Below are 20,924 nucleotides of genomic sequence, written 5' to 3'. Positions count from 1 at the left end.
GAGACCCAGCACCCGCCCCTGTTTTTTTGTGTACACATGTTGTTCATGTTGAATGGTTTCAGTTCTCCGAGTTTCCTTCGGATTGAAGTTAAACCAGTTTATAATTATTTTTTCCTCCTTCTTGCTTTTGCACCAAAACTGAGCAGCCCGTGGGAGCACGGGGGGTGTATTGGCAGAAGGGGAGGGGCCTAACACTTTTAAGTGTAGTACTTTGTGCGGCCTCCGGAGGCATAGCCTATACACCCCAATTGTCTGGGTCTCCCAATTAGAGCTAGAAGAAAAGGAATTTACGGTAAGTAAACAAAATTCCCTTCTTTAATAGAACAAGGAACTTTTGCATAAATAAGTACAAAAAGTAAAATATATTACAATTGTTGTCTTGTACAGTAATCAGTAATGTGCTTGGGACAAGTGGTAATATTTTGGATGATTTCTTGTCATTTTAGTGTTGTGCAGCCAATAATGACTTATCAATGTGTTATAAATGGAGATTAGCCCTAACCCTAACCTATCATTTGTCACATATAAGGCCATGTTCACACGCTGCATCTTTTACTGCGATTTTGCTGTGTTTTGAGGTCACAAAGATGCACCTAAATGCAGGCATTTCCCTCCCCCAGCAAAGTCTGAGATTTCTATTTTGCTGTCCACACAGTGTATCTTTTTTTAGTCTGCATCTTGGTTGCGTTTTTGAAGATGCAGTATGTCAATTCTTTTTGCAGTTTTTTTTTCCAGCGTTTTTGAGCCCTTCCCTTAAAAAAATGCATTGGGCAACATGTGGTCAAAAAACGTGTCAAAAAACGATGCTTTTTTTTAAAGCGATTTTGCCGCGGGTGCGTTTTTTTGGGGCCAAAAGCGTTGTTTCTTTGTGGTTAAGAAAAGATGCAGTGTGTGAACATAGCTTAATTCTGTCCTCAGACATTGGGCAACCTATTTACCAAAGTTCTGTATTTAGAAGGTTTGGCACCAGTCAGGCCCCTTTTAAAGTTGTTCTCTGCTTTTGGATAATAAGAATGTCACAAAATGTCACCCTTTATCGTGCCAGGAAATATTGAGGATAAAAACATGGTTTAATATGTCCTGCTGCAAGAAGGGATCAAAGTGCACAAATGCGGATTATGCGCGGTTTATTTGACGCTTTTTGAAGTGATCCAACTTTATCGGAACTTGGGGGTATCCTGATGAAGTTGGATTACCTTGAAATGCGTCAAATAATTCGCATTCGTGCACTTTGATCCCTTCTTGCAGTGCTGCAGATTAAACCATGTTATTTGCACAGTAAAGCTGGGGTCACACTAAACGACAGCGACAACGACGTCACTGTTACGTCACCATTTTCTGTGACTTAGCAGCGACCTTGTAAGTCGCTGTTATGATCGCTGCTTAGCTGTCAAACACAGCAGCCGAAGCAGCGATCATAACGACACGCGTCGCTGTTCTGCAACATGTGCAGAGAGCAGGGAGCCGCGCACACTGAGCGCTGGCTCCCTGCTCTCCTAGCTACAGTACACATCGGGTTAATTACACGATGTGTACTGCAGCTATATGTGCAGAGAGCAGGAGCCGGCACTGGCAGCGTGAGAGCGGCGGAGGCTGCTAACAAAGGTAAATATCGGGTAACCACCTTGGTTACCCGATGTTTGCCTTGGTTACAGCTTACCGCAGCTGCCAGATGCTGGCTCCTGCTCACTGCTCGCTTCATTTCGTCGCTCTCTCGCTTTCACACACAGCGATCTGTGCGTCACAGCGGGAGAGCGACGACCAAAAAATGAAGCTGGACATTCAGCAACGAGCGGCGACCTCACAGCAGGGGCCAGCTTGTTGCTGGATGTTACACACAGCGACAGCGACGGGACGTCGCTGCAACGTCACAGAAAATGGTGACGTAGCAGCGACGTCGTTGTCGCTGTGTGTGACACCACCTTAATTGTTGAGCCACAGCTTGTGGTCTCTGTAGCAGTTGCCTCACCATCCAAATCTAATCAGTGTTGTGTGTTCACAATCTCACAAGGTGGGGAAATCTGCTGTTTATTTTCACATATAACCTCAGATGAGATCCTCTTACGTTTATTTGCTCTGCAGCCTTCCTATTCTCACCATTCTGGTGCCAGCAATCAGACCTAAGCCCTCGTCACACTAAGCAAGATTGCTGAGACGTCACAGGTTTTGTGACGTATCGGCGGCCTCGCCAGCGATATCGCTGTGTGTGACAAGTAGCGAGCGGGCCCCTGCTGCGAGGTCACTGATCGGGATAAAACGATCAGGACCATGTTTTGCTTGTTGATCTCCCGCTGTGCAGCACACATCGGCATGTTTGACGGCGGGAGACCGAGCGCCGGTTCTGAGTGTGCAGAGAGCCATTGTTACACGGGTCGCTGGTGGCTGGTTGCTGTGGAGATATGCCTGATTGACAACTCAATAGCGACTATGTAGCGAAATTCCAGCGATCCCTGCCAGGTCGGATCGCTGGTACGTTGCGATGTGTAACTAGCCCCATAGTATGGGTGGGGTTGGGGGTGGGCAAACATTGATAGTAAATGTTATACTCTATAGCTCCAACATAGGAATACCCCTTTAAATTTCCCCTATCTCCAAGATCCTATCCCAATATGTAGTAGGAGTAATAATATTAGCAGATGTAGTATAGTTCTTCCGATTCACCATGTTGCTTACCTCATGTTCAGGGCATTGCAGGACGTTGGTTATCCATGGTTATGACCACTAGCAACTAACTGTGACTAAATGCGTGGTTGTAACCATGGATACCTAAGGTCCTGCAATGCCCTGAACATGAGGTAAGCGATATAGTGTATCAGAAGAACTATACGTGTCTAGTTGGAGGTATTTGCTAATATTCTTATTATTACACCTACATTGGGATAGGATCTTAGAGATGGGACTAACCCTTTTAAGAATTATGCAGATCACTTCAAATCGATGGATTGCCATTCAGGATAGGTCCTCCAGAGATATACTTTTTGTATCTACTATTCAATCTGGCCATGAGATGAGGATTTTGGACAGGCGACCCCTCACTAGCTATCTCTAATAGGGCACATAAAAGTACATTTCTAAACCAGAAAACCCCTTTAAATAGAATATATTCTTGGGTGTACGGTTTCAGTTTCCATTGTTTATTGGGTGATGCTTTGCAACCTCGTTACTTATTCAGCAAGTAACGTGGTCATAGACTTCACTTTCCCAAATATGCTGCTCTGATGCCAGTATTATATAGAGTAACATTGCAGTTTTGAGAATATTCTTTCCATGCATTTTTTGTGGAAAAAAAGTTTTCCCATATTCAAGCTATTGCCTAATGTTAGCGATATCCATAAAAAAACAAACTTAATTTGGGAATTTCAGTGCTACTGCACATGCCCAGAACCAATCCTGTTAATTTCTGCAGAGATGAAGAGTTACTACTATTACAATATTATTGCAATGGTCAGTGATAGCTGGCGGTATGGTGGTACACATTTCATCCATGTAGGCCAAACTATCATTCCGGTCACTGCCATTTCTCTCGACCACTCCATACACGAGTGCTTGGCCCAACAGAGCCTGCCTCAGTTCTTTGAGAGACAACTTTTAGTGTATTAACACTAGAACTACTGAGGTAGTCATTTTGACTACTTTGCACCATGTATTTCTATATAGGTGTCACGAGTCCAGTAGTTCTAGTGTTAAATTACAACCGCCGATCCTTATGGGATTCTGGAGATCCGCATATACATTGATGGACGGCTGATCCTGTCGGAATCAAATGACTTTTATCGAACATTATATAGGGGCTTTAATGCTTGTTTTTGTAATTTTGGCGAAACTCCAGATCATCTGTGCCAGTGCAGCCGCCTTTGCGGAACACTAGTGGAGGACAAAGGCAATGTAAACTGGCAATAGCGCCTCCAAATGGCAGAATAGAGTAGTGATCATGTTTATTCTTGTTGTCGGTTTACATAGTTAACACCTTGAAATTTGATTATGATGATGAGTAAACTCTTAATATGTACAGAGGGCTTTTTCAACCTCAATAGAGTAAACTGATTACTTACCTTTCAGCATGACGCTGTTAAAGCCTGATATCCCTAAAGGGAAAGTCATGCATCATAATGGTTAGATAATTAAGTAAACAATAGCTTAGATTACATTAGGGAGCAAATAAACACACAGGCAAAATATATTCAGAGGATATTTAATTTCAATGTTTAATAAGTAAAAATTGTTGCAGGTAATTGAGCAAGTTTGTAACATGAAGAATTAACCATCACTAATATTTTATTAATAATTAATGAAATTTTGTAAGTGATATCAATGAAGTTGATAGACTTCTGTCTTTTTTTTTTCTTTTCAATCTTACTCTGTACCTAGAACACGACTGATTATTTTAATTTTCTCTGACACTTTATTGGTGTGATTTTTCTCTGTGGTTTTCAGGCCCCAAAGGTAATCGGTGTTAAAGCCCATACAGAAATGGATAAAAAACAGATAATTTTGGACCTGAATCTGAGGTAAGTTTATGTTCAGTCTACTTAATTGAAAAAAAAAAAAAAAAGAAATATCATGATATATACGGTCTCCCATCCTGGTATATATGTCCCCCCATCTTGGATCTATCCTGATATATATGTCCCCCTTCTGGGCCCACCCAGGTATATATGTTGCCCATTCTGGTATATCTGTTGGTGGAGTGCAAGCTCCTGTTTCATTTCCTATTTATGACAGTCATGTTCCATTTCTCAGTACTTTATGACAATGGGGTTGGTGGAGGCTTAGGACAAAAGTCTTCAGGCACTCTATTGCGTCCGTTGCACTGTAGTGCTGTGTGTGCATGCTGAACATTTGGTGCAGAAATTTTCTGCACCAAATCTGCATCTTCTGGCAGAAAAAATGCACCAAAAACACACCAACAATTGACATGCTGCAGATTATTTTTTATGCACCAAATGTGCAAGGACAAATTAAGTAACGTGCACAACACTTCAGTATTCTCATTGACTTTTCCGGCATAAGGATAGGTATGCGGATTTGTGTCAAATTTGCATTAAAAAAACGCATCAAAACCCAGTGTGTGCACATGGCCTAAGACTCAACTTTGCAATTCAGATGCAGTATAGCATTTGCTATTACCATCTTGATGTTGAGAATGTCCTATCTTTAATAGATTAGATGGCAAGTAACGTGGTCCTTTGTAAACCAGGTCTGTCTCTTTTTGCTGCTTTCCCCTCAATGCCATAATGACCTAACTCTACTCTCTCCAGCTATGTCGGAGATATGGAAATAGATGTTGAAGTGAAGAAGTATTTCTGTAAAGCTGGAATTAAGGGGGTGCAGGTGAGTCGCGTCTTTTGTGTTTACAAGACGTAGATTTGATGAATTGTAAACTAACTTCCTGAAATGTTCTATTTCCCTCTCGTGGTGTGACATGTTTTTTTTTTTCATTAGCTGCATGGGATGATGCGAGTAATCCTGGAGCCATTGTTAGGTGATGTGCCAATCATCGGAGCTATAACCATATTCTTTATTAAACGACCAGTAAGTTAACATTAGTTAATTTCTTAAGGAATTTAGATAGTTCAACTTCCTGAGTCTGATCTTATACAGTCATGGCCAAAAGTATTGGCACCCTTGAACTTGTTTCAGAAAATCAAGTATTTCTCCAAGATTATTGCAATTACACATTTTGTTATACACATGTTTATTTCATTTATGTATTGGAACAACACAAAACAAAAAAGCAAAAAACCTGAAAAAAAGGCAATCTGGACATAATTTTACATAAAACTCCAAAAATTGCCTCATTCAACTGTAATATTTGGTTACACATCCTTTGGGATAAATATCAGCAATCAGTCACTTCCTTTAACCATCAACAAGCTTTTTACACTTCTCAAGTGGTAAATTGGACCACTCTTCTTTTGCAAACTACTTCAGGTCTGTCATATTTGAAGGCGCCTTCTCCCAACAGCAATTTTAGGCCCCTTTCACACGTCAGTGATTCTGGTACGTTTGTGCTTTTTTTTTTTATACGTACCAGAATCACTGACATACGCAGACCCCTTATAATCAATGGGTTTGCTCACACATCAGTGATTTGTCACTGAACGTGTCTCCATGCAGCGTGCACGCGTGTCCGTGATTGCCGCACGGAGACATGTCCATTTTTTTTCTGGCATCACTGATGTCCCATGGACCACGCAGTGGTGTGATCCGTGAAACACGTGCCAGAAAAAACGTGCTTCTAAAATAAAAAGCATTTTTACTCACCCGGCTCCAGCGACGCTCTCTGCAGCCTGTTCTACCTGCTGCTTCTGAGCCGGCTCATTATTGTCGCGCATATTCATAATGCACGACACAGCCGACCCGGAAGCAGCTGCTGCGGGGGTCAGCTCCGGCCGGATGCTGCACCGCGGGAGCGGGCACAGGTGAGTTGATTTCGAAGTGCAATCACGGGCCACGGAGAACGGAGCCCGGATTGCACTTAGACAACCCACGTGTGCCGTGAATCACGACACACGGAGGGACATGGGCGTGTTTTACACGTCAGTGAAGAACGTCACTGTTTTTCACTGACGTGTGAAACGGGCCTTAAATATCTTCACAGATGTTCAATGGGATTTAGATCTGGACTCATTGCTGCCACTTCAGAAATCTCCAGCGCTTTGTTTCCATCCATTTCTGAGTGATTCTTGGAGTAGGTTTGGGGTCATTGTTCTGCTGGAAGACTGATCACACTGGGCATTACATTGTGACCCAAAATTCTTTGGTAATCTTCAGATTTTATGATGCACACAATCAAGCCACCCAGTGCCAGAGGCAGCAAAACAAACCTAAAACATCTTTGAACCTCCACCATATTTGATTGTAGGTACTGTGGTCTTTTCCTTGTATGCCTCATTTTGTTTTTGGTAAACAGTAGAATGATGTGCTTTACAAAAAAGTGCTATCTTGGTCTCCTCTCTCCACAAAACACTTTCCCAGTAGGATTTTGGTTACTCGCATACATTTTGGCAAACTGCAGTCTCATTTTTTATGTCTGTGTCAGCAGTGGGGTCCTCCTGGATCTCCTGCCATAGCGTTCAATTTCATTTAAATGTCAACGTATAGTACGCACAGACACTAATGCTCCCTAAGCCTGCAGGGCAGCTTGAATTTCTTTAGAACTTGATTGGGGCTGCTTATCCACCATCTGGACTATCCTGGGTTGCAACAGTTCATCAAATTTTCTCTGCTGTCCACGTCCAAGGAGATTAGCTTCTTCAGTGCCGTGTGTTGTTAACATCTTGATTGTTTCACGCCATGGACAAAGAATCACATGTTTGAAGCAAAGTTGTTTACCCACAATTTTGCAAAGGTGCTAACAATTTTATTCTGCCGATTTTTGGGGTTTTGTGTGAAATTTATGTCCAGTTTGCCTTTTTTTTGTCCCAAAGTATTTTTTGGGTTGTTCCAATGCACATAAAGTAAATAAACATGTGTATAACAAACATGTATAACTGCAATAATTTTCTGGGAGAAATCCTTAATTTTCTGGGAAAACTTAAAGGGTGCCAACACTTTTGGCCATGATTATATTGTGCATGCTAATGACATTTCAAAATTAAATTCAAACTACCCAATTTTTATCTCCTGTTATATAATCTGCCTGGAGGCCCCCATACACATTATATGACCCTCTGATCCTGCCAAAATCAGAGGGCGTGGGTAACTTTAATGTAAAAAACCACCTTAAAACCCAGTTCTTTTGCTGCCTTGTATATCCCACCTGTTGACAGCATCGCAAGATAATCAATGGTAATCTTTTCATCTCGCCTGTCAGTGGCTTTAATGTGGATCAGTGTGTGTGGGTATATACATCCTCTTGACAAACCAATTTCGATTTATTTTTTTCTTAATAGATGTTAGACTTAAACTGGACCGGACTTACAAATTTACTGGACATTCCTGGCTTGAAGTAAGTAGTCTTTTGCTAAGCAATTAAATATTGCCGTTGTGTACTTTATAAACTCTACTTTGTGGCTTAATTTAGGATTTTAAATAGATAAAAGCCAGACAACCCTCTGACCTGTAGCATTTGCAGACTATCTAGTTGTGCATGGGGTTCTCTTGTCTCCCCTCAATATCAACAACAGCCAACCCATTTGTGCTTCAGGAAGATAAGCTGCTGTAAGCGTTCAGGTGTATGGGGATGTCAAAGAAGAAAGTGGCATTTTGGCTAATAGCCATCAATTGAATATGGCTGGGTAATGTGTGTGTGTGTGTGTGTGTGTGTGTGTGTGTGTGTGTGTGTGTGTGTATATATATATGTATATGTATATATATATATATATATATATATATATATATATATATATATATATATATATATATATATATATATATATATATATATATATGTATATGTATATATATATATATATATATATATATATATATTCTCAGTGAGAGAAGCAAAATTATAATTTTGTAGTTGTGATATCTTTTAATGGCTAACTAAAATAAAATATAAAATTGTGTTACAAAGCAAGCTTTCGAGACCTCTCAGGCCCCCTTCATCAGGCATGGTATGACAAAATATCTTAAGAAACAAATATATACACAAACAGAGCATGGGGATGGCATAATAAATGGACATTTAAGTAAACAAACACTAAGCTTAGAGAGTGAATCCTTAATTAGCTTTGATTAGTGATGTGAAAGGTTTATTGTCCCAATATCCATGCAGGATCCTCAGATTTTGTAGTGGGTCATAAATCCTTCTGACAGGTTTAGTCCTGTGCCACAGAGTGAACTGTAAAGTGAAAGATTAAGCACGTTGTGCTGCAGCAAGTTTTTCACTTCAGTGCTGGATTCACAGCCACACAGCTCAGTACTGCTTTTTAATGTTGTCCATGCTGCTTCTGTCTGTGTGCTATAAAAAACAATTCACAGAGAAAATATTATGAATAACATAAGGGCATCCAAAAGCCTATATAGTAAATTTACCCATTTAAAAGTTAGTATATGTTTATTGAATACTCATTAGAACACCCAAAATAATAACACAAAACTTTACATATAAAGGATGAGAACAAAAGGATTCCCTCTAACAAAATAGTCGAGTAGGAAGGGGGAAAGGGCACTCACAGTATCTCTGTAAGACCCTAATACTTAGTTGCCACTAACTGAGCTGCATAGGTTGGCATCTTAAAATTGCGTAATGGCACCCCTGCTCAATGTAGGCTGAGCCTTAATATTGTATGGCAAGAAATAATGTCCTAGCCTATTCATAATGCAATGGGAACAACAAATAGGACAGTGTACCATGTATCATCATAGATGGACGGAATAGAACTCATGAAATAAGAGTACATTTTTACAAAATGGTTACAGCCTTAATGCGTTTCTCACGTGAGATATCCGGTTCATCAGGAGGTAAGTATTCAATGCTATACCGTATGATGCAGAGGGATGCCAGGTGAGGAGCTTACTAAAGTGACAAGTTTCGGCTCCTATTTAACTCCTATAGAGGGGAGAAGAAAAGTGAGGGATGTACTATCAAGAAAAATCAGGAAGACACAAGCAGATCGTGCTGCAGCTTCTTTCACTTCAGTGCTGGATTCACAGCCGCACAGCTCTGTACTGCTGTGTAATGTTCTCCTTGCTGCTTCTGTCTGCGTGCTCTTTCTGTATACTGTGAATGGGAGACACCACGGCAGGCAGTGTCCTCCTCCAGAAACTACTGGAAATTTCAGATAGTGTGAGGGAAAAACTATTGAAAAATTCAAGTCATAGAATAGCCAGCAAGTGGTATAACAGCTTATTCTTAAACGTTACATGAATTGACAGTGTGCTTTGTTTTTCATCTTTTTTTATTTATTTATATTTTTAGTGCAATATCCGATACAATGATTATGGACATAATTTCTGGCTTCCTTGTCTTGCCAAATCGTCTCACCATCCCACTTACCGGAGATCTTCACACAGCTGAGCTACGCTCCCCATTGCCTAGGGTAACATTAATTTTAACTATATGTAAACCTTAAGGCCCCGTTACACGCAACGACTTATCTATCGATATATCGCCGGGGTCACGGATTACGTGACGCACATCCGCCATCGTTAACGATGGAAAATACTCACCAAATCGTCCATCGTTGACACTTTGTTCTTTTTCAAAAAATCGTTGGTTGTTGAGGACGCAGGTTGTTCGTCATTCCCGAGGCAGCACACATCGCTATGTGTGACACCTCGGGAATGACAAACTACAGCGTACCTGTGTCCTCAACAAGCACCAAGGTGGGAGTGACGGAGATGCGGCTGCTGTCCACCCCGCCGCTTTTATTGGCGGCCCACTCTGTGACGCCGAACCTCCCCCTTTCAGGGGAGGTTGTTTACCGCCAAAGTGATGTCTTTAGGGAGGGCTGTACGTGTGACACGGACAAGCGAGATTGTTTGCCATGGGCAGCAATTTGCCTGTGACGCACAAACGATGGGGGCGGGTGCCATCGCTAGTGATATCGTTAGCAATGTCGCTCCGTGTAAAGCCCCCTTTATATATATATTAATAGCACATTGTTCATGTTTCTGTGCTCTTCTCATGTCTTTCCTGACCACTGATGACTTTATCTCATCGGTTCTCATATACAGTTTCTTCTTCTTTCAGGGGATTGTGCGCATTCATCTTATAGAGGCAAGCAAACTTGCTCCTAAGGATTTTCAGATGGGAGGTTTGCTGGCAGGAAAGTCTGATCCTTATGCCATCCTGCGTGTTGGTACTCAGGTCTTCACCAGCCGGGTCATAAATGAAAATCTGAACCCCGTATGGAAAGAAATGTATGAGGTACACAGTACAATACCTTGGCGTTATAACGGTACAATCTACAATAATTCCTTGTATAGAGTATATGCTAATAACTCATTCTCAATACTGTGAATCTGAAATGCGTTATGTCATCGTCGGTCAATGGACGAGTCTCTTGATTGCCAGAATGCTGGTAGTACAACAGTGACGGTAATGTGGTCTGCTGAGACATATGATGTGGTAATAAAGTATAAATAATGCAGTGAGTTGGAGCAAATGGATTCATACAACTGAGTCTATCAGCCACAACAGGAATCTCTTGCCGCTGGGCAGGAGCAAGGGACCAGCCTCTTGTCTTACTGCACCCCTCGGCTCGTCTTCTGAGTAGCTGGTCTGGTGCAATGACATTGTGCGAAGCTAGCTAGTTAAAAGAAGAGGCGCATATTCAGCAGAGTAAGAGGCCGTTCTCACGGCTCCTATTCACCTGCGGATGTGTTCACTCAGGGGTTTTTTCCCTGCAAAAAATGCACAATGTGTACATAACATGGGTTTATTGATTAGTTTTTCATGTGTTTTTATATTTTACTATATATAATATGTATATGTATACTTTTATTTATGCATTTAATTGAATGGGTAAAAAAAAGTAGGAAAAACGCTGAAAGACTAGTCCTGCTCTGGTTTCAAAAACAAAACAAAAATGCAAGAAAGGAAATGCATCATCTGAATTACATTTTATAAATAATTATTAAAACACTGAAAGAAAACAGCAAAAACACAATGTCAGCAGCCCTAATAAGCCAATAAATAGCCATAACTCTGCTTTCAAAACCCTCATCCAGCTCCTGTGGTCTCTTCTGGTCCTGCAGTGGTCACACGCCAATAACTGGCCCCTGTGGTCACGTGCCATACGGGCCTGCATCCCAACTAAGGCTAATGATTGGCTGCTGCAGTAATCTGCAGCACATGATCACCTAGTGGAGCACTGGACCCCTATTATTCTGCACTACAACAATCTTGGGTTTCAAAGGTGAATTATGATTCCTTTATTATGTTATCACGTTGGCTATTAATTTATTTTTTTAATCACAGAATACCCCTTCATTAAAAAAGGCACAAAATTAAACCACACCCCATCAATATTAGTCAGAATCCTAGCAGTATAATAAAAAATCCTGGTCACTATATGTTTACCAAAAATATTCACTAAAATGTTAAAAATATACAGTATATGTTAATATATTATCTACAATGTTTTATTGGTGAGGCCGTTGTGAGTAGCCATGCTGCTTTGTAAATAAGCCCAAATATTCCCTAAAATACAGTTGCAATAATTCATCTCACATTGAAAATGTAGGTTTATTAGCAACAGTTACATTTTTTTCGAATTTGGCAATAAACCAAAGAACAATTTAAATGGCTCAACACATGAAATAGAAAAACCACTTGTTACTGTATTGTAGTTGTGTGGATCTAGTTAGTGTTTGTTTGCCTGGATAATTGCTAATGGCAGAAAGTTTGTCCATTTTGGACAATTTGCAATGTGGGGGGATGAATGATCTTTATTACTACTGTAGCTACTATAACTAGGAATATCCTCAACAGCTTAAGTGTATGACGTGCAGTTCTCCCTTTCTCTGGATGAGCCCGGTCTCTGTACAGCTGTGCACTATGATACTTTCTTTGTCGCTCCATTGGGAGACCCAGACAATTGGGCTGTATAGGCTATGCCTCCGGAGGCCGCACAAAGTATTACACTTAAAAGTGTTAAGCCCCTCCCCTTCTGCCTATACACCCCCCGTGCTCCCACGGGCTCCTCAGTTTTTTTGCTTTGTGCGAAGGAGGTCAGACACGCACGCACAGCTCCACAGATTGGTCAGCAGCAGCTGCTGACCATGTCGGATGGAAGAAAAGTGGGCCCATATAGAGCCCCCAGCATGCTCCCTTCTCACCCCACTCTTGTCGGTGGTGTTGTAAGGTTGAGGTATCCATTGCGGGTACGGAGGCTGGAGCCCACATGCTGTTTTTCCTTCCCCATCCCCCTTAGGGCTCTGGTGGAAGTGGGATCCTATCGGTCTCCAGGCACTGAGACCGCGCTTCATCCACAACTCCTGTGGAGCCTGCTGAATAGGAGCCGGGTATCGTTCAGGGACATGGCCCTGCTACTTGGAGGTACTCTGTATCCCGGTGGGGACCGCGCACAGCAACACTCCAGCTTTGCTGGGTGTGCTAGTGCACCGGGGACCACGGCGCTGACCGGGTTAATATGTGCCATTACACACTCAGCGTTGCTGAGTGTGTTTATGTATAGGGACTGCCGCACTGACCGCCGCGGCCATGGAAACACTGCGGCGCGGCTGGGACTTGTAGTGCGCCGGGGACTTTCACGCCGGCCGCGCTTTTACGGCGGCCGCGTTTATTACTAGAGTCCCCGGCTTTTTGCGGCCTAGTTTCCTTTCCTCCCGCCCACAGCCCTGACAGGCAGGGGAAGGGCGGGACGCTGCAGAGAACGAGCAGCACTGAGGGCTGGAGCATGCTTTGCATACTCCACCCCCCTCACTGTGCACAGTGCGGGCACCAGTTCCCGCACTTTCTGGGTCACGCCCACGGCTCCCTCCTCTCCTCAGGACGCCGGCAGCCATTCCTGTCAGCTCCTCGGACGCAGCAGAGGGGGACAAAGTCTGGGAGACCCAGGCAGGGACTCTGGTGGCCTCACAACCGCTTTAGGCGGGTGGTAAGCAGCACCTGTGGTGCTAGCCCCATTGTGCAGTAGTGTAACATTATATGTTTATGGTATATATGTTTTACACTGTATGGTGCACAGTTGATTTCTGGCTATATACCCTATTGTGTTACTCAGGGAAGATAATAGCATGGCGCCCACGAAAGGCAGGGGTGCCAAAACACAGGCTTATTATGTTGCCTGCGCCGCATGTACGACCCCGCTACCGGCAGGTTCCACTGACCCTCATTGTGTGCACTGTTCGGCCCCTGTGGCACTTACTCAGCCGGAGCCTCTGCTAAGAGGGGCCCAGGGGGAGCCACCTGCTAACACTGTTCAGGTGACGGGGACGGAGTTTGCAAAACTCTCTGAGACTATGGCTAAGATACTAGAAGCCTTGCAGTCCAGGCCGGTATCTCAGCACAGGGACTCTGTTGAATCTTTGTTCCCTGGCCCACCTCAGCTGGACCAACAATGTCCTCCCGGGGTATCTCATGGATCCCAGGCTGAGGGTTCTGACACAGACCCCAGCCCCAGACCGACTAAGCGAGCTCGCTTAGATTTTCCCTCGACATCATCATATTGTGCAGGGTCTCAGAGGGGGGAATCTCTGGTTGATGATGCGGAGACAGCTGATCAGGATTCTGATCCTGAGGCCGCTCTCAATCTTGATACTCCGGACGGGGACGCCATAGTGAACGACCTTATTGCGTCCATCAATCGTATGTTGGATATTTCTCCCTCAGCTCCTCCGGTGGAGGAGTCAGCTTCTCAGCAGGAGAAATTCCGTTTCAGGTTTCCCAAGCGTACACCGAGTATGTTTCTGGACCACTCTGATTTCAGAGAGGCAGTCCAGAATCACCATGCTTGTCCAGATAAGCGTTTTTCTAAGCGCCTTAAGGATACACGTTATCCTTTTCCCCCTGACGTGGTCAAAAGTTGGGCTCAGTGTCCCAAAGTGGATCCTCCAATCTCCAGACTGGCAGCTAGATCCATACTTGCAGTGGAAGATGGGGCTTCACTCAAAGATGCCACTGACAGGCAGATGGAGCTCTGGTTGAAATCCATCTATGAAGCTATCGGCGCTTCTTTTGCCCCAGCGTTCGCAGCCGTATGGGCGCTACAAGCTATCTCAGCAGGTCAAGCGCAAATTGACGCAGCCACACGCACGTCTGCGCCACAGGTGGCGTTCATAACCACACAGACTTCGGCATTTGCGTCTTACGCTATTAATGCTGTCCTGGACTCTGCGAGCCGTACGGCGGTTGCAGCCGCCAATTCGGTGGTACTCCGCAGGGCCTTGTGGCTACGGGAATGGAAGGCAGATTCTGTTTCCAAAAAGCGCTTAACCAGTTTGCCAATTTCTGGCGACCGATTGTTTGGCGAGCGTTTGGATGAAATCATCAAACAATCCAAGGGAAAGGATACATCCTTACCCCAGCCCAAACCGAACATACCCCAACAGAGGAAGGGGCAGTCGAGGTTTCGGTCCTTTCGGGGCGCGGGCAGGTCCCAATTCTCCTCGTCCAAAAGGCCTCAGAAAGATCAAAGGAACTCTGATGCATGGCGGTCTAAGTCACGTCCTAAAAAGGCCACCGGAGGTGCCGCTACCAAAGCGGCTTCCTCATGACTTTCGGCCTCCTCACTCCGCATCTTCGGTCGGTGGCAGGCTCTCCCGCTTTTGCGACGCCTGGCTGCCACGGGTAAAAGACCGTTGGGTGAGAGACATTCTGTCTCACGGTTACAAGATAGAGTTCACCTCTCGTCCCCCGACTCGATTCTTCAGGTCATCCCCGCCTCCCGAGCGAGCCGAGGCTCTTCTGCAGGCGCTGGGCACTCTGAAGGCAGAAGGAGTGGTGGTCCCTGTTCCTCTTCAGCAACAGGGCCACGGTTTTTACTCCAACTTGTTTGTGGTCCGAAAGAAGGACGGGTCTTTCCGTCCTGTCCTGGACCTGAAACTTCTCAACAAACACGTAAAGACCAGGCGGTTCCGGATGGAATCCCTCCGCTCCGTCATCGCCTCAATGTCCCAAGGAGATTTCCTTGCATCGATCGATATCAAAGATGCTTATCTCCACGTACCGATTGCTCCAGAGCACCAGCGCTTCTTGCGCTTCGCCATAGAAAACGAACACCCGCAGTTCGTGGCACTGCCGTTCGGCCTGGCAACAGCCCCACGGGTTTTCACCAAGGTTATGGCTACTGTAGTAGCGGTCCTCCACTCTCAGGGTCACTCGGTGATCCCTTACTTGGACGATCTCCTGATCAAGGCACCCTCTCAAGAGGCATGCCAACACAGCCTCGACGCTACCCTGGAGACTCTCCAGAGTTTCGGGTGGATCATCAATTTTCCAAAGTCAAATCTGACACCGGCCCAATCGCTCACATACCTTGGCATGGAGTTTCATACCCTCTCAGCGATAGTGAAGCTTCCGCTGATCAAGCAGCGGTCACTACAGACAGGGGTACAATCTCTCCTTCAAGGCCAGTCACACCCCTTGAGGCGCCTCATGCACTTCCTGGGGAAGATGGTGGCAGCAATGGAGGCAGTTCCGTTCGCGCAGTTTCACCTGCGTCCTCTTCAATGGGACATCCTACGCAAATGGGACAGGAAGCCGACGTCCCTCGACAGGAAGTCTCCCTCTCTCAGGCGACCAAAGCTTCCCTTCGGTGGTGGCTTCTTCCCACTTCATTATCGAAGGGGAAATCCTTCCTACCCCCATCCTGGGAGGTGGTCACGACGGACGCGAGTCTGTCAGGGTGGGGAGCGGTTTTTCTCCACCACAGGGCTCAGGGTACGTGGACCCAGCAAGAGTCCTCGCTTCAGATCAATGTTCTGGAAATACGGGCAGTGTATCTTGCCCTGAAAGCGTTCCAGCAGTGGCTGGAAGGCAAGCAGATCAGAATTCAGTCGGACAATTCCACAGCGGTGGCATACATCAACCACCAAGGCGGCACACGCAGTCGACAAGCCTTCCAGGAAGTCCGGCGGATTTTGATGTGGGTGGAAGCCACGGCCTCCACCATCTCTGCAGTTCACATTCCAGGCGTGGAAAACTGGGAAGCAGATTATCTCAGTCGCCAGGGCATGGACGCAGGGGAATGGTCCCTTCACCCGGACGTGTTTCAGGAGATCTGTTGCCGCTGGGGGGTGCCGGACGTCGACCTCATGGCGTCCCGGCACAACAACAAGGTACCGGTGTTCATGGCACGGTCTCAAGATCCCAGAGCTCTGGCGGCAGACGCCTTAGTTCAGGATTGGTCGCAGTTTCAGCTCCCTTATGTGTTTCCTCCGCTGGCACTGTTGCCCAGAGTGTTACGCAAGATCAGGGCCGACTGCCGCCGCGTCATCCTCGTCGCTCCAGACTGGCCGAGGCGGTCGTGGTACCCGGATCTGTGGCATCTCACGGTCGGCCAACCGTGGGCACTACCAGACCGACCAGACTTGCTATCTCTATCTTTCTTCGGCGCTCTATTGGGAGACCCAGACGATTGGGTGTATAGCACTGCCTCCGGAGGCCACACAAAGCAATTACACTAAAAAGTGTAAGGCCCCTCCCCTTCTGGCTATACACCCCCAGTGGGATCACTGGCTCACCAGTTTTCTGCTTTGTGCGAAGGAGGTCAGACATCCACGCATAGCTCCACTGTTTGTAGTCAGCAGTAGCTGCTGGCTCTATCGGATGGAAGAAAAGAGGGCCCATATAGGGCCCCCAGCATGCTCCCTTCTCACCCGCGGTGGTGCTTGTAAGGTTGAGGTACCTATTGCTGGTACAGAGGCTGGAGCCCACATGCTGTTTTCCTTCCACATCCCCTGGAGGGCTCTGTGGAAGTGGGATCTTGCCGGCCCCCAAGCCTTGGGGCCGGGCTCCATCCACAGACCCATAGAACCTGCTGGATTGGGAGCGGGAGTGCCGTTCAGGGACATGGCCCTGCAACTTTCAGGTACTCTGTGTCCCCGGCAGGCACGGACACTCTCAGGGCTTGCTGAGCGTTGTAGTGCGCCGGGGACAGTGGCGCTGTACGCTGGGGGTTAGGTCACTGCAGCTTTGCTGAGTGACGTTGTGTGTTGGGAACTACTGCGCCGACCGCTCCTGGAGCGGCGGCGCAGCTGCGACTTGTGGTGCGCCGGGGGCTTTGCGCCGACCGCGCTTTTACGGCGGCGGCGCTTCTAACTTTAGCCCCCGGCTTCTGCGGCCTAGCGCCGCTTCGTTCCCGCCCCCACCCTGTCAATCAGGGTAGGGGAGAGACGCTGCTCAATGGCAGCGCCGAGGGCTGGAGCTTTATTTACATGCTCCAGCCCTCTCACTAGGCACAGGGGGAAGCAGACTTCCCGCTCTTCGTCGGTGTACGCCCAGGGCCCGCCCCCCCTCTCCACAAGGACGCCGGCAGCCATTACACATGCGTTCTGGCTGGGGAAAGGCAGCAGGCTCTGGGAGACCCAGACTAGAGGGATTTCTGGCGACCACACACCGCTCCTAAGCGGGCGGTAAGCTGCACAGTAGTGCTGGCCCCACTAGTGCCTCAGTGATATATTAGTGTACTTTTTTCTTGGTACCATATATATATTTAGTTGCACTGTAAGGTCGCTTCTTGGCTGGACACCCTGTACTGCTCTGAGGAGGCAGCAACATGTCATCCGCAAAACGCAAGGCTGCCAAGGCACGGGCTGTGTGCAACCTACCCTTCTTTCTTTCCTCCAATCTGGGTTAGAAAAAGGTTTGTCGCTCGGCTCCCTTAAAGGGCAAGTCTCGGCGCTATCCGTCTTTTTTCAGAAGCGTCTAGCACGACTTTCTAAGGTGCGCACGTTCCTACAGGGGGTTTGCCATATAGTTCCCCCGTACAAGCGGCCGTTAGATCCATGGGATCTGAACAGGGTACTAGTTGCCCTCCAGAAGCCGCCCTTCGAGCCTCTGAAGGAGGTTTCACTTTCTAGACTATCACAGAAAGTGGCTTTTCTGGTAGCGATCACATCTCTTCGGAGAGTGTCTGAGCTAGCAGCGTTGTCTTCCAAGGCTCCCTTCCTGGTCTTCCACCAGGACAAGGTAGTGCTGCGCCCCATTCAGGAGTTTCTCCCGAAGGTGGTATCCTCTTTTCATCTTAATCAGGATATCTTTTTGCCTTCGTTTTGTCCTCATGCAGTTCATCGGTATGAGAAGGATTTACATTTGTTGGATCTGGTGAGAGCACTCAGAATCTACATTTCCCGCACAGCGCCCCTGCGCCGTTCGGATGCACTCTTTGTCCTTGTCGCTGGTAAGCGCAAAGGGTCGCAGGCTTCTAAGGCCACCCTGGCTCGATGGATCAAAGAACCAATTCTTGAAGCCTACCGTTCTGCGGGGCTTCAGGTTCCATCAGGGCTGAAGGCCCATTCTACCAGAGCCGTGGGTGCGTCCTGGGCATTGCGACACCAGGCTACGGCTCAACAGGTGTGCCAGGCAGCTACCTGGTCGAGTCTGCACACTTTCACCAAACATTATCAGGTGCATACCTATGCTTCGGCGGACGCCAGCCTAGGTAGAAGAGTCCTGCAGGCGGCAGTTGCCTCCCCGTAGGGGAGGGCTGTCTTGCAGCTCTAACATGAGGTATTTCTTTACCCACCCAGGGACAGCTTTTGGACGTCCCAATCGTCTGGGTCTCCCAATAGAGCGCCGAAGAAGAAGGGAATTTTGTTACTTACCGTAAATTCCTTTTCTTCTAGCTCTTATTGGGAGACCCAGCACCCGCCCTGTTGTCCTTCGGGATTTTTGGTTTGTTTGCGGGTACACATGTTGTTCATGTTGAACGGTTTTCAGTTCTCCGATGTTACTCGGAGTGAATTTGTTTAAACCAGTTATTGGCTTTCCTCCTTCTTGCTTTTGCACTAAAACTGGTGAGCCAGTGATCCCACTGGGGGTGTATAGCCAGAAGGGGAGGGGCCTTACACTTTTTAGTGTAATTGCTTTGTGTGGCCTCCGGAGGCAGTGCTATACACCCAATCGTCTGGGTCTCCCAATAAGAGCTAGAAGAAAAGGAATTTACGGTAAGTAACAAAATTCCCTTCTTTTCCATCTGAATTCTGCGGCCCTCAACCTGACTGTGTGGCCATTGAGTCCTGGATCCTAGCGTCTTCAGGGTTATCTCAAGACGTCATTGCCACTATGAGACAGGCTAGGAAACCAACGTCCGCCAAGATCTACCACAGGACGTGGAAAATTTTCCTGTCGTGGTGCTCTGCTCAGGGTTTTTCTCCCTGGCCTTTTGCCTTGCCCACTTTTCTGTCCTTCCTTCAATCTGGACTGGAAAAGGGTTTGTCGCTCGACTCCCTTAAGGGTAGTCTCAGCGCTCTCTGTGTTTTTCCAGAAGCGCCTAGCCAGACTTCCACAGGTACGCACGTTCCTGCAGGGGGTTTGTCACATCGTTCCTCCTTACAAGCGGCCGTTAGAACCCTGGGATCTGAACAGGGTGCTGATGGTTCTTCAGAAACCACCATTCGAGCCAATGAGAGATATTTCTCTCTCACGCCTTTCGCAGAAAGTGGTTTTTCTAGTAGCAGTCACTTCACTTCGGAGAGTGTCTGAGCTAGCAGCGCTGTCATGCAAAGCCCCTTTCCTGGTTTTTCACCAGGACAAGGTGGTTCTGCGTCCGGTTCCGGAATTTCTCCCTAAGGTGGTATCCCCCTTTCATCTCAATCAGGATATCTCCTTACCTTCTTTTTGTCCTCATCCAGTTCACCAATGTGAAAAGGATTTGCACTTGTTAGATCTGGTGACAGCACTCAGACTCTATATTTCTCGTACGGCGCCCCTGCGCCGCTCGGATGCACTCTTTGTCCTTGTCGCTGGCCAGCGTAAAGGGTCACAGGCTTCCAAATCAACCTTGGCTCGGTGGATCAAGGAGCCAATTCTCGAAGCCTACCGTTCGGCTGGGCTTCCGGTTCCCTCAGGGCTGAAGGCCCATTCTACCAGAGCCGTGGGCGCGTCCTGGGCTTTGAGGCACCAGGCTACGGCTCAGCAGGTGTGTCAGGCGGCTACCTGGTCGAGCCTGCACACTTTCACGAAACACTATCAGGTGCATACCTATGCTTCGGCGGATGCCAGCCTAGGTAGACGAGTCCTTCAGGCGGCGGTTGCCCACCTGTAGGAAGAGGCCGTTTTACGGCTCTCTTACGAGGTATTCTTTTACCCACCCAGGGACTGCTTTTGGACGTCCCAATTGTCTGGGTCTCCCAATGGAGCGACAAAGAAGAAGGGAATTTTGTTTACTTACCGTAAATTCCTTTTCTTCTAGCTCCAATTGGGAGACCCAGCGCCCGCCCCTGTTTTTTTGTGTACACATGTTGTTCATGTTGAATGGTTTCAGTTCTCCGATATTCCTTCGGATTGAAGTTACTTTAAACCAGTTTATAATTCTTTTTCCTCCTTCTTGCTTTTGCACCAAAAC

The 20,924-nt window shown here is 46.5% G+C and overlaps 1 protein-coding gene across 1 annotated transcript in view; it reads left to right on the top strand.

Annotated features, from left to right (window-relative positions):
- The window catches only part of ESYT1 (extended synaptotagmin 1), a 180,734-nt gene that overhangs the window by 66,076 nt on the left and 93,734 nt on the right, over window positions 1-20,924 (top strand). Inside the window, exons 4-9 of the mRNA XM_075336983.1 lie at window positions 4,435-4,508; window positions 5,259-5,331; window positions 5,443-5,532; window positions 7,896-7,951; window positions 9,869-9,989; window positions 10,643-10,819. Of these exons, the coding sequence (XP_075193098.1) occupies window positions 4,435-4,508; window positions 5,259-5,331; window positions 5,443-5,532; window positions 7,896-7,951; window positions 9,869-9,989; window positions 10,643-10,819 (591 nt within the window). The remainder of the gene's footprint in view (window positions 1-4,434; window positions 4,509-5,258; window positions 5,332-5,442; window positions 5,533-7,895; window positions 7,952-9,868; window positions 9,990-10,642; window positions 10,820-20,924) is intronic.

The sequence above is a fragment of the Anomaloglossus baeobatrachus genome, chromosome 2 (genome assembly GCF_048569485.1).
Source record: "Anomaloglossus baeobatrachus isolate aAnoBae1 chromosome 2, aAnoBae1.hap1, whole genome shotgun sequence".
In the NCBI taxonomy this organism is placed as follows: Eukaryota; Metazoa; Chordata; class Amphibia; order Anura; family Aromobatidae; genus Anomaloglossus; species Anomaloglossus baeobatrachus.
Note: the sequence above shows the minus strand (reverse complement) of the source record. Positions and strands in the feature narration are given on the sequence as shown.